The 14133-nt window shown below is 41.7% G+C and overlaps 1 protein-coding gene across 1 annotated transcript in view; it reads left to right on the plus strand.

The window, feature by feature from the left end:
- The window catches only part of LOC311242895 (glutamine--fructose-6-phosphate aminotransferase [isomerizing] 2-like), a 139926-nt gene that overhangs the window by 10026 nt on the left and 115767 nt on the right, over positions 1-14133 (plus strand). The window contains 1 exon segment of the mRNA XM_084331958.1: positions 11385-11486. Coding sequence (XP_084188084.1) covers positions 11462-11486 — 25 coding nt within the window. The 5' untranslated portion in view covers positions 11385-11461.

Consider the following 14133-nt stretch of genomic DNA (forward strand, 5'->3'; position numbering starts at 1 on the left):
TACTTCTCAGTCGTCTACCTTACATGAGCCCCATCGCAAGGTCTCCATCACAAGGCTGGTTCCTGTTCTTAATATCAGAGCTGCAGAAGTATTTATAACCTACAGGGTCAAGAAACCCCCTCAAGAATGTGTTCCCATTCCACCTCTACCACACACACACACATACAGTACATACAGTACATACACGCACACCCCCACACCCCCACACACACCCCCACACACACCCCCACACCCCCCCCCCCCCCCCACACACACACACACACACACACACACACACACACACACACACACACACACACACACAACATTTACATTTAGCTGATGCTTTTATCCAAAGCGACTTACAAGTCAGCAGGAAGGGTACAACAGCTAAGGGTAAGTAAGATTGTTTGTCAAACAGTGTTGAACTTGAGTGCTACAGTCTTGAGTGCACACAGTTTAGCGTAGTAGTATAGGCAAGGTAGCTTAGTAGCAAAGTGCATAATAGTAAAAGACAGTATGAAGGTTAGTAGTTTTTGGGCGGGGTTTCGGCTGTTCTGACTGGGCTTAACACCGTGACATACACACCAGGGCTGCTCGATTATGGCAAAAATCATAATCACGATTATTTTGATTGATATTGAAATCACGGTTATGGAACACGATTACTCATTTATTTGAGAACATCAAGTTGATTGATCTTTAACACTGGTGTTTCTTTTTAACACGATGACTTTGAACTTTAAATACAACCGAAAACAAGAAATAAATGAAAATAAAGAAATGAAAAAATAAATAAAACTAATAATAACATACAAAAATAATAAGTACAAATAAATATCACCAACTATGTTGTAAGTGCACTCCCTGCCACAGCCTACTGCAAAGGACTAAATAATGGTTGTATCTCGATTATCTTGTTTTCATGACTGTGGGAAGCCAAAACCATAACTTTAATTGAAACTCGATTAAAGCCAGCCCTAACACACACACACACACACACACACACACACACACACACACACACACACACACACACACACACACGCATTTGCGCACACACACACACATACACACACACATACACACACACACATACACACACACACACACACACACACACACACACACACGTACACACACAAGCACAAACACAGGCGGTTGGTCAGGTGAAGTTATAATCCGTTACGTAACAGATTCCTTCTCTGAATAATTTCTTTGTTGTTGTCATGCTATATATTATATTTTATATGTTATATATATTGTATATGAAAAAACGAACTACTAACTAATGTAAACTTTCATTTAGTCTGACAGTTGGAAGCGAATGAGTTCCAGTAGTAGGTCTTCCAGTGACAGAGTTTCTTCATTCTGTTTGCGGTCCCTCACTAGTTCAAAGTCAATGTAACTCGACCACAGCAGAATGGTCTCTCTCTCTCTCTCTCTCTCCCACGCTCTCGTGCCTTGCTCTCTCATTGGCTGTAGCTCATTGCTTGGCCGCCCCCGACGGGGTCCAGATATTTAACATGCTGGATATCTGCCAGGCATCAGGCATCTGTGACACATCACTCAGCGTGACACATCACTCGGGTTGCGTCTTGGAACAATTCGCACATAGCGATGGAGTGCTGACGTGCGCGTGCCAAGTGAACGTCGCGTCTGATCTGGGGATTTTTCGTGTAGTGTGAACTTGGCATGAGACAACACAAGTTTCAAGTTTCTTTATTAGCTGTCATACAGAATTACAGAATACTTTTGCATGAAATGCTTCTTTCTGTTTTGCTCCCGAGAGTGTGCTAGATAAAATAACAAAATAAGTATCAAATAGAAAGTCAAGTACGTAAACAAGTGTAAACAAAACAAAAATGTTCAATACATATATACAGTATATGTACAGTCTATACAATGCAGATACAGTACAGTGTAGAAATGGTGAGGTATAGCTTAGCTTGTGGTGCCACCTTGTGGTGGTGAAGTGCAATGAGGTGCATGAGATTGATGTGCAAATCTTACCAATAAATATAAAGTGTGTTAGTGTCTGAAGTGGGTAAAGTGGGTGCTACAGTGTGTTGTTTATTTAAAGTGAGTGTGTGCGTGTGGATGTGTGTGCTGTGGGTGTATTTGATGTTTTGTTATTGTTCATTGAGCATCCTGATGGCCTGGGGATAGAAGCTCCTTCTGAGTCTCTCTGTGCTTGCCATGAGACTCCGGTATTGCTTGCCTGACCGCAGCAGATCAAAGAGACAGTTGTTTAAGTGGCTGGGGTCTTTGATTATTCTCTTAGCCTTACCCATGCAGCGCTTGTTGCAAATGTCTTGGAGAGTGGGAAGCCCCCCTCCAATTGTGTGTTCGGCTGAACGGGCCACTCTCTGTAGTCTTTTTTTTTTTTTTTTTTTTATTGTTTAAAGGCTTTAAAGGCTTTATTGACAGATGGTTAATATGACAAATGGAAGTTTCACGTGATGTCCATTATGTTTTTGCTACTAAGCAATGGCTTCCTTTTTTTTTCACAGTTTCTTTATTTTCCCTTTTCAACATGAAACAAGACAATACAATAACAATACTAATAAACAAGACATCACAGGACAATAACAGTAATAATAATAATAATAATAATAATAATAATAATAATAATAATAATAATAATAATAATAATAATAATAATAATAATAATAATAATAATAACGACAATGACAAGACCATCAGTTAAATCAGAATAATGAAAAATAAAATAGTCATGTATAAATTAAATATATAAATTAATAAGAATATATATATATATACATATACATACACACATACATATATATACATATATACATGCATATACCCACATGTATGTACCATAAGGCGAGATTACTTGAGCACCAGTCATCTCCAGTATCGACAACCAAGGTCCCTACCCCGTGAGGACCCCAAATCCGGCGCCCCAGCGAGCCAGAGCATCATGCCTCTTTAACACTCCGACTCACCAAGACCTCGAATCAGAGGCCCCCACCAGTCCGAGACCGCGTCTTGTTTGCTTTTCTCATATTTTTATATTCAGAGTTAATGATATTGTTTACACTGTTCATTTTTTCTCATACGTATTTTTAAATAAACAATAATAAATAATAACAACAATGACAACAACAACATCATTGTTATACAACAGACAGGCCTCTTACGCGTCTGTTGTACAACTTCTTCCACTAGGGAAACCCACCTCCAAAAAATACACAACCGGGGATAGACATCCCAAGACCCCCGGCCCCTACCCCTCCCCCAACCAAACAGCAAAACCACCAATCGACACGGCCAGCGACAGCATGCGGATATATTCACATACCGCCACTAGCCGTATCAATCAACAGCCCCTCTGCTCAATCGAGAAAACAGCGGAGACCAAAGGTCCCGGAACATCCACCCCCGGCCGCGCTCCTCCAAGGTCAATCTCTCCAATGGAAGAAGCTGGGATATCTGATCTTGAAACATCTCAAAAGTGGGCGAAGAGTCATTTTTCCAAAACAGGAGAATACATTTCTTGGCAAAGTATGTTATGACAATCAGCAGTCTATATTTTTTTGGATCCATCTGGATTTCTGGTAATTCATTAAGTAAATAGGCACATGGGGACAAGTCAAATTCCGTTTCTAATACAGATTTTGTAAATAAATGAATACAATTCCAGAATCGTTTTAGTTTATCACAGTGCCAAAACATGTGTAGAAATGTTCCTTCGTTAGTTTTACATCTAGGACAGTTTATTGAATTATCTCTAGACATTTTATGCATTTTTATTGGAGTTAAATACAATTTATGGATAAATTTAAAATTTGCTTCTTTGATTTTGTTACTTGTAAATGGAAAGTGTATTCTATCACAAATATTTAGCCATGTATTTTCTGCAAATTTCATGGTTAGGTCTGTCTCCCAGATCCTCAACAAAGGCAAAAAAGATGAGTGACATTCTTTGGAGAAGATGTCATAAAATTCACAAATTTTACCTTTAATTGTGGTTGATGACATTAGTATTTCTTCTATTTCATGTAATTCTAGTCTTAGTTACTCTCTGTAGTCTGCTACGGTCTTGTGCAGTGCTATTCCCAAACTAGGAGGTGATATTGCCAGTCAGGATGCTCTCTATTGTGCATGAGTAGAAGTTCTTGAGGATCTTCTGACTCACTTGGAACTTCCTTAGGCGCCTAAGGAACACACAAGACACAAGCTGTCTTCCGATGACATCACTGGAGGACATTGACATTCATTATTTTGTCTGCGTTAACTATTAACTGTCTAACTAAATTAGTGTTTTTAGAGTTTTTGGATATGTGTGAGATTATGTGCAAGATAAATCAGCCTAGTTTTTTTTGGTGAAGCGCCCATTTAAGTTTCTTTGCTGCTATACACAGACAGTGTTGTTTTTTTAGACACATAAACAATTAGCAGACCTAAAACGATGCAAGAATCTGTGAACAACACCCGAGCCTGCACCTTGTTTGTTCTTACACCAATATGGTAGGCGTGGAGGACATTTTTTATATCAATATATCATATTGTTGCGGATGTGAGATTGAACAGACCGAAAACGTCATCTTATTAGATAAAACAGATGTTGTGTATATATATATTTTCAGGTTTTCCGTTGGGGACATAATTTGCATTTAAAAAACTGCAAAAAAATCGCAAAACTACCATATTGTGACTTTAATATCATGATAATATCGTATCGCGGGGCCTCTGGTGATTCCTGCCCCTACAATATGATGAAAAAAATCGAGAATCGAGTTTCAATTTCAATTATGATTTTGGCTTCCCACAACCATGAAGACTAGATAATCAAGCTTTAAGCAACTATTGTGCCGCATGCCGTGTTGCTATCATTTTGTCTTGTGTTGGAAATGCAGCACACCCTTCCTTCACAGCGGTACACTCCGCCCCCCCCCCCCCCCCCCCCCCCCAAGGCCAAACAGTAGTTTAAGCTTGTGTAACAGGTAACTTGTAGAAGATGACAGAAAGGCAGCCTTTGGTCAAGAAGAAAGTTAAAACAAATTCAGTCGTCGTCATATGATGTTCTAAAAAAAAAGTGGTGGTGACAGAGGCCATTTCCACCCTACAGTGTAAAAATAGCTTTGAGCCATAATTCCATCCCACTGTATTGTTATTTGTATTCTAATTTGTGTATATACTTGACCACATTGTGCACAATTGTAAAGCCCTGGCCCATTTTATTTTATAATTCTATTCTATTCTATTGTGCTTCTTAGGGCTGACCCCTATTAGTCGATTAGTCGACTAATCGTTCGAAAGGAGCCGTAGTCGACTAGCCAACCTCTTAGTCGAATATATAAAAAATAAAAATAAAAGTATATATATATATATATATATATTTTTTTTGTATCATTCTTTCCAAAAGAAAAGAGGCATAGAAGCGTGGCTAACGCTAATGGCACGCATACCAGAAGCTAACTGCCTACGAAAACAGGCACAGAGGCACTGAAAGAGGATTTCACCCGTCTAATGAACACACTATACTAGACAAATATCCATCAGTGGACCAATTGCATGCTTTTGCAGAGGACAAAAAGCCTTCAGTCGACTCCTTCAGACATTAAGCACCCCCCACAGCCCAAATGGAATGATAAAAAGAAATTTAAAGATTTTTTTTTTTTTTTATATTATACTTTATTTTTATTTATTTTTTACCAATAGTCGACTAACAGCAAATTTTGGCCAATCATAGTCGACCATCCAAATCCTTAGTCGGGGACAGCCCTAGTGCTTCTATTTAAATTTAGCTTACATTCCATTTTATTTTATTCTACCTTTTTATTTTATTCTACCATAATTGTCTGTCCGTTAATGTTGCATCAAAAATGCCCAAATCAAATTCCTTGTATGTGTAAACTACTTGGCAATAAAGACTTTTCTGATTCTGAGTGTGTCTAGAAAAAAGCGTTATATATAAATGCAATGATCATTCATTCATGAATCGGCGAGTAATCGTGTTTTAATAGTCGCGATTTCAACATCAATCGAAATAATCGTGATTATGATTTTTGCCATAATTGAGCCAGCCCTATATATGCCGCCGTCGAACGATCCCATCTGCCCGGACGCTGACGTCCATCGGCGTTTACTCACTGGACTCTTGTTTATTCATCCTATCGTGTCCAAAAGTCCCAACTGAGGTGAAGCGCGGTCAGCGCCGGTCAACTATTTGTTTATTCAACTGTACAAGCGCCAGTCTCAGTCACAGCGAAGCCCCGACGACCGCACTTGTGGAATAAATGGTGCCGGACAAGAGCCGCCGTTGAAGGATTCAGCCGGTGAGTCATTAGGCGCGAGACACTAACTCATTCCTGAACAATATTTATATATTAACATATTATAGGCGACCAAATAAACAATCCTGGGATTAGACCACAGCGTTTACAGTGTAGGTCTAACAGCCACCAGGTATACGTGACTATAGCCTATACGTGATCCGATATTATTTCATCAACAGAATGACGTGTTTAATTCTAAATGACAGTTCTATCCTCATCTGCACCTTTGTGTGTTTACACTACAGTATGTTTATTCTTCTCATGTTTCATATTCCGGTATACTTTTATTGCCTATATTTATGTCTTTCTTCTATTATTATTATTATTAATTAATATTATTAATTAATAATAATAATAATAATAATAAACTTACTTTTTATAGCACCTTTCATACAGGAATTGCAGCCCAAAGTGATTCACAGCGGTAATGTAGACATAATGGACATAAAATAGACATAGACATAGGCAGAGAATTGACATGGAATGAGCAGAGAATTGACTATATAAAAGCAATGCATAAAGTGCAGACATAGAATGAGTATAAAATAGTCACTAATCCGAATAAAAGCAGTGCATAAGGTGCAGACACAAGATTAGGGATGCTCGATATTGGCTTTTTTACCGATACCGATATACCGATATTGTCCAACTCTTAATTTCCGATACCGATATCAACCGATACCGATATATGCAGGGTTCCCCCCCCCCAAAAAATGGAATAATTTCAGGTAATTAACATTACTTATTACATGGCGTTTTCACATTCGCCGAAATGCTTGCTTGTGATTGGTCAATAGCCCCCCGACAGCGGTCATTATTTTTCAATAATGACCGCTGTTTTTTCAATAATGACCGCAGTGCGCAGCTGTTGGCAATCAAGCCCACATCAGTGCAGCAAATCAGACACACCTGCCGCGCTGCACTGACAGCGGAGTGTCAGCGGAGCCAGAACAGAGGCTGCTGCCCGCGATAATAATAATCACTTTATTTGGGCTGACAGAGCCACAGAACAACTGCGATTTGTCAAATGAATTAGGTATATTGTTAGTAAGTTAGCCATGTAATAAGCGGGATAATGTATAGCGCTGCACTGACAGCGGAGTGTCAGCGGAGCCAGAACAGAGGCTGCTGCCCGCGATAATAATAATCACTTTATTTGGGCTGACAGAGCCACAGAACAACTGCGATTTGTCAAATGAATTAGGTATATTGTTAGTAAGTTAGCCATGTAATAAGCGGGATAATGTATAGCCCCAACAGGTCCACGGAGGACGCCATAGCCCATGTGCTGCACACAGCAGCATCACACCTGGACAAGAGGCAGGGGAACTATGTGAGAATGCTATTCATCGACTACAGCTCGGCATTCAATACCATAGTCCCCTCCATACTCATAGCCAAGCTCAGGGACCTGGGCTTGAACTATGACCTCTGCCAGTGGGTCTTGGACTTCCTGACTGGCAGACCCCAGGTGGTGAGAGCAGGCAACTGCACCTCCTCATCCATCACCCTCAACATAGGGGCCCCCCAGGGCTGTGTTCTGAGTCCCCTCCTCTACTCCCTGTACACACACGACTGTGTGGCTCAGCGGAGTAGCAATACAATCATCAAATTTGCTGACGACACAGTGGTGGTGGGCCTGATCTCTGCCAACGACGAGAGGGCCTACCTGGAAGAGGTCAAGGTCCTGGCGGGATGGTGCCAGGAAAACAGCCTCTCCCTGAACGTCAGCAAAACAAAGGAGATGATTGTGGACTTCAGGAGGTCGGGGGTCAAGGACTACAGCCCCCTCAGCATCGACGGGGCACCGGTTGAGAGAGTCAACAGCTTTAAGTACCTCGGAGCCTACATATCCGAGGACTTGACATGGACCACACACATTGACAGTGTTGTGAAGAAGGCACGACAACGCCTCTACTTCCTCAGGCGCCTAAGGAAGTTCCAAGTCAGTCCGAAGATCCTTAAGAACTTCTACTCATGTACAATAGAGAGCATCTTGACCGGCAACATCACCTCCTGGTTTGGGAATAGCACTGCACAAGACCGAAGCAGACTACAAAGAGTGACACGTTCAGCCGAACGCACAATTGGAGGGGGGCTCCCCACCCTCCAGAACATTTACAACAAGCGTTGCAAGGGCAAGGCTAAGAGAATCATTAAAGACTCCAGTCACCCGAACAACTGCCTCTTTGAACTGCTGCGGTCAGGCAAGCGATACCGGAGTCTCAAGGCGAGCACAGAAAGACTCAGAAGAAGCTTCTATCCCCAGGCCATCAGGCTGCTAAACGAACAATGAATGAACACTACACAACAACAACCACCAAACGCACATAGCACACACATCCACACGCACACACTCACTTTAAACAAACACACTGTAGCACCCACTCCACACACTTTATAGCACACACCCACTTTAAACAAACACACTGTAGCACCCACTCCCCACACTTTATATTTATTGATGAAGGATTGCACTACAACTCGTACACCTTACTGTAAATTGTACCTAAATTGTACCTCATCCCATTTCTGCTTTGCACTAGATAGTACTGTACATTAGTACACTGCATAGTATTGTATATTATATGGTAACTCAGAACATTGTACATATGTCTATACCGAACACTGTGACCTCATTTTCTTCTTCTAAATTACATGCTATACTATGTTATTTGATACTATCTTGTCTAGCACAGTCTCTGGAGCGTAACAGTAAGAAGCATTTTGTATGAAAGTATTCTGTACTTCTGTATGACAACTATTAAAGAAACTTGAAACTTGAGCCTACTCGGTCATTGTCGCAAAATAATTGACCTTCACTACGTTTAAAACACCTCGGCGCGGCGCCTCGGTATTTTAAACTACGTGTCGGTCAATTATTTTGCGACAATGACCTCGTAGCCATACATTATCCCTTACATATCTATTGTTGTGGAATTAACACAACATTATGCATACTTTTGACAATAAATAAAATCAGAATTTGTTCTTACTTGCTTGCCTGGGTAAATAAAGGTTATAGAAATGTTAAAAAAAAAAAAAAATAATAATCATTTGAAAACCGATACAGATATTTTCCGATATCACATTTTAATGCCGATATCGGCCGATAATATTGGACATCCCTAATAAAAATAGATAGTGGCAGAGTGCATTACCCTGCCCATACCTCCCCCCTCCCCCGTGTTGCTATGACGCCTGAATTTCCCCAAGAGGATCGATAAAGGAACATTGATTGAAAACTTTATTAACAGATTGCAGAATGGGTACAATACAGTACAGCTCAATACAAACAACTGCCAAGAGGATGAAGACCAGAAAAATACTTTCGTCTTGTTTACATAGGGGTCCTCCATTTTCAAACTATGTAAGAAAGAGAGAACATCATAAAAATGGAAAACAAAAGGAGAAAAAGATTTACATTAGAGGGGGCTGGGGTTGGTTGGGGGGGGGGGGATTTTGACATTTATCGGGGCCAGTTTCTAATTGCAGCCACCCGTAGGTGCTCTTTGAGAGCGGTTTGGAAGGATGGTAGGGATTCTCATTCCTTTACGGCTGTTGGTAGGGCGTTCCACATTATTGTGGCATAGTTGCGAAACGAGTTGTCATTGAGCAAGACATTTAACCCTTAATTGCTCCCCATGAGCAGGTTGGCACCTTGCATGGTTGCCTTATCTTGTGGAACGGCCTCTCATTCTGAACTTCTATCTTTGTTTAAAATCACTATCTTCGTTTAAAATCTTGTGCAGACGATGAATATTTCTGAACAAGGCCGTAGGTTTGGTGTCAATATTGGAGGGGACACTTTAAGCGGGGGGGGGGGGGGGGGGGGGTCTGGAGTTCCTCCCCCTGCAAGCTTTGATTGTCAAACATTTTGTGCCTTTTCTGCATCCATTTATGGTGGAAATGTCCCTTTTTTTACCTCTTTTGGGAAGGGGTTTGACTTTCATATTAGCTATATTGTTTGAGGGGGACAAATGTACCTCTTCTCAATATTGAGGGGTACATGTCCCCTGCAACCCCCCCCCCCCTAAAACTACGCCTAGGTGGAGAGGTTTGGTGATGGTGACGCAATAGTTCATGAACACGTTTTATGAACTTTGTTCTGCACCAAGTCATGCTTTGTTTAACACTCTAATTAATAATGCCAATAACAATATGTGCATACGAATCAAATATGTCCGTAACATGTGTGCAGTTGTTGTTGTTCTACCATGTGATGTCAGAGTAGGTGCACGTGACTCCTCCTCTGACGTGACATGTGACCTTTAACTGGTGGTGGACCTTCACTAACTACTAGACTCTCTGTTTCTATTTAGGGGGGGGGGCGGGGGAGGGAGGGAAACAGACCCAGATCACTATGTACTGAAAGTTTGAAACTCAAACCACTGTTGTGTGTGTTTGCCCTGGAATAGGTTACACCACAGTTGTAATTAGTTCCCTGTATAGCTGTGCTGTTGTGGCTGATATCAATACATCCGTGAACAGCGTCAGATCTATGGATCTGCTGAGAAGTCATGTGTTGTGTGTGATGTCATGTGTGACGTCATGTGTTGTGTGACGTCATGTGTTGTTTCTTTTTTTTGTATCCACTTTTTCTCCCATTTTTCTATATTTTTCTCCCATCCCAATTTCGTATCATCCAATTCAACCCTCCCCTGTCACGAACGCTGTTTCTTGCCTCCCACAAGCCGGCTGCAATGTGGACTAAGACAGTCATACATAGCACAAGTCCCCTCCGGTACTTGAGGTAACAGCAGTCGCATCTTTTCACCTGCGCAGCTCGATCTCTCAGTGGCGAGGAGTAACGCGTGGGAGGCTCACGCTGCCTGCCCCGACACTTCCTGATTCCACTGCGCAGGCGCACCAACCGACCTGTAGGAGTCGCTGTCCACAACGCCCGATCCCCACCCTTCAGTTTCCCTCCCCGTAATACGGCCAATGTGTATTACTGTGGACGACCAGCTAAACTGAAAGCAAATGTGGAGCGCTGGGCTCGAACAGGCGAGCCCAGCGTCTCCAGATTTTGTGGCGAGTGCCTTGCCCACTACGCCACGTAGCCGCCCTCACGTCATGTGTTGTTTCTTTTTGCAGGTTTGAAGTCCAGGGTTAGCAGACCTCCCTCCACACCATCCACTGTAGTATCCTGTGGCCTCTGATCGGATTGTATAATGGCCGGACAAGGAGACATACCAGGTAACATGAATCTTTGAATTCTTCTACATATTATATAGAATATAGATTATATAGAGAATAGATTATATGAAAATGGGGGACCCTGATGTAAACAAGACAAACGTCTTTCTCTGGTCTGCATCCCCTTAACAATTGTGTGTATTGAGCCGTACTGTATTGTACCCATTCTGCAATCTGTTAAATAAAGTTTTCATTCATTCATTCATTCAGAATAGAATAGAATAGAAATACTTTAATCATCCAGAGGGAAATTTGACACTACAAATCGCTCACCGTAAACATTTAGACAGAACAAAGTCACGAATAAGAATAACAAAACAAATGGCCTAAGAATGAGAATAGAATAGGCCTAAGAATAAGAGAATAATAATAGAGTACGGACCGGATTCACATTTTGTATGTTATGTATATATACATTCTAGTATAAAATATACAGTTAAAATATACAGAAGTCTAAAGTGTAATATATGATATAGTATATGATAATAAATGAATGAATTAATGAATGATGACCCTGCATATATCGGTATCGGTTGATATCGGTATCGGAAATTAAGAGTTGGACAATATCGGTATATCGGTATCGGTAAAAAAGCCAATATTGAGCATCCCTAATTGTGACCAATGTCAATCTAGAGTGACGTAAAAATCACGTGAAAGTCGCATGACTGTTCGGACTGAGGTCGCATTGCAAGAAACCTGACCTGTATCTAATAATATATAATAATGTAATAATAATAATAATAATAATAATAATAATAATAATAATAATAATAATAATGTGAAAGTGGCTCAAATCAGAGTTGAAAATATCAGATGTTATGTGATTTGTGCTGTTCACGCTGTCATGAGAAAAACAGATCTGAGTCACATATGAGCAAAATATAATCAAATTTGGGCTGCTTTGCCTGCAGTGTTCAAGTTTCTTTAACAGTTGTCATACAGAAGTACAGAATACTTTTATACAAAATGCTTCTTTCTGTTACGCTCCAGAGACTGTGCTAGACAAAAGATAAGTATGAAATAAAATAGTATAGCATGTAAAAATAGAAGTCACGTACATAGACACAGTGTTCAGTATATACATATGTACAATGTTCGATGCAGAATAGAAGTAACTGAGTTACCATACAATATACAATATACTCTGCAATATACTAATAAATACTATATAGTGCAAAGCAGAAATGGGATGAGGTACAATTTAGGTACAATTTACAGTAAGGTGTACTGAGGTATAGGTTGTAGTGCAAATCCTTTACCAATAAATATAAAGTGTGTTTAGGTGTTCTAAAGTGTGGAGAGTGGGTGCTGCAGTGTGTTGTTTGTTTAAAGTGAGTGTGTGCGTGTGGATGTGTGTGTTGTGAGTGCATTTGATGGTTGTTGCATAGTGTTATTATTCGTTGAGCAACCTGATGGCCTGGGGATAGAAGCTTCTTCTGAGTCTTTCTGTGCTTGCCATGAGACTCCGGTATCGCTTGCCTGACCGCAGCAGTTCAAAGAGGCAGTTGTTTGGGTGGCTGGAGTCCTTGATAATTCTCTTAGCCTTACCCCTGCACCGCTTGTTGTAAATGTTCTGGAGAGTGGGAAGCCCCCCTCCAATTGTGCGTTCGGCTGAACGTGCCACTCTCTGTAGTCTGCTACGGTCTTGTGCAGTGCTATTCCCAAACCAGGAGGTGATATTGCCAGTCAGGATGCTCTCTATTGTACATGAGTAGAAGTTCTTAAGGATCTTCTGACTGACTTGGAACTTCCTTAGGCGCCTGAGGAAGTAGAGGCGTTGTCGTGCCTTCTTCACAACACTGTCAATGTGTGTGGTTCATGTCAAGTCCTCGGATATGTGGGCTCCGAGGTACTTAAAACTGTTCACTCTCTCAACCGGTGCCCCGTCGATGCTGACTCTGAAGGGGCTGTAGTCCCTGACCCCTGACCTCCTAAAGTCCACAATCATCTCCTTTTGTTTTGCTGACGTTCAGGGAGAGGCTGTTCTCCTGGCACCATCCCGCCAGAACCTTGACCTCTTCCAGGTAGGCCCTCTCGTCGTTTGCAGAGATCAGGCCCACCACTACTGTGTCGTCAGCAAATTTGATGATTGTGTTGTTGTTCCGCTGAGCCACACAGTCATGTGTGTACAGGGAGTAGAGGAGGGGACTCAGAACACAGCCCTGGGGGGCCCCTATGTTGAGGGTGATGGATGAGGAGGTGCAGTTGCCTGCTCTCACCACCTGGGGTCTGCCCCGTCAGGAAGTCCAAGACCCACTGGCAGAGGTCATAGTTCAAGCCCAGGTCCCTGAGCTTGGCTATGAGTTTGGAGGGGACTATGGTATTGAATGCTGAGCTGTAGTCGATGAATAGCATTCTCATATAGTTCCCCTGCCTCTTGTCCAGGTGTGATGCTGCTGTGTGCAGCACATGGGCTATGGCGTCCTCCGTGGACCTGTTGGGGCGGTATGAAAATTGCAGGGGGTCCAGGTTGATGGGGAGGGAGGAGCAGATGTAGCCCTTTACTAGCTTCTCAAAGCACTTCATGGCTATGGAGGTGAGAGCTACAGGGCGGTAGTCGTTGAGGCAAGCAGGCTTGGATTTTTTAGGTACAGGGATGATAGTGGACTTCTTCAGGCAGGTGGGGATGACGGCCTGTTCTAAG

The sequence above is a fragment of the Notolepis coatsorum genome (assembly GCF_963971535.1).
Source record: "Notolepis coatsorum genome assembly, chromosome: 16".
Classification (NCBI taxonomy): Eukaryota; Metazoa; Chordata; class Actinopteri; order Aulopiformes; family Paralepididae; genus Notolepis; species Notolepis coatsorum.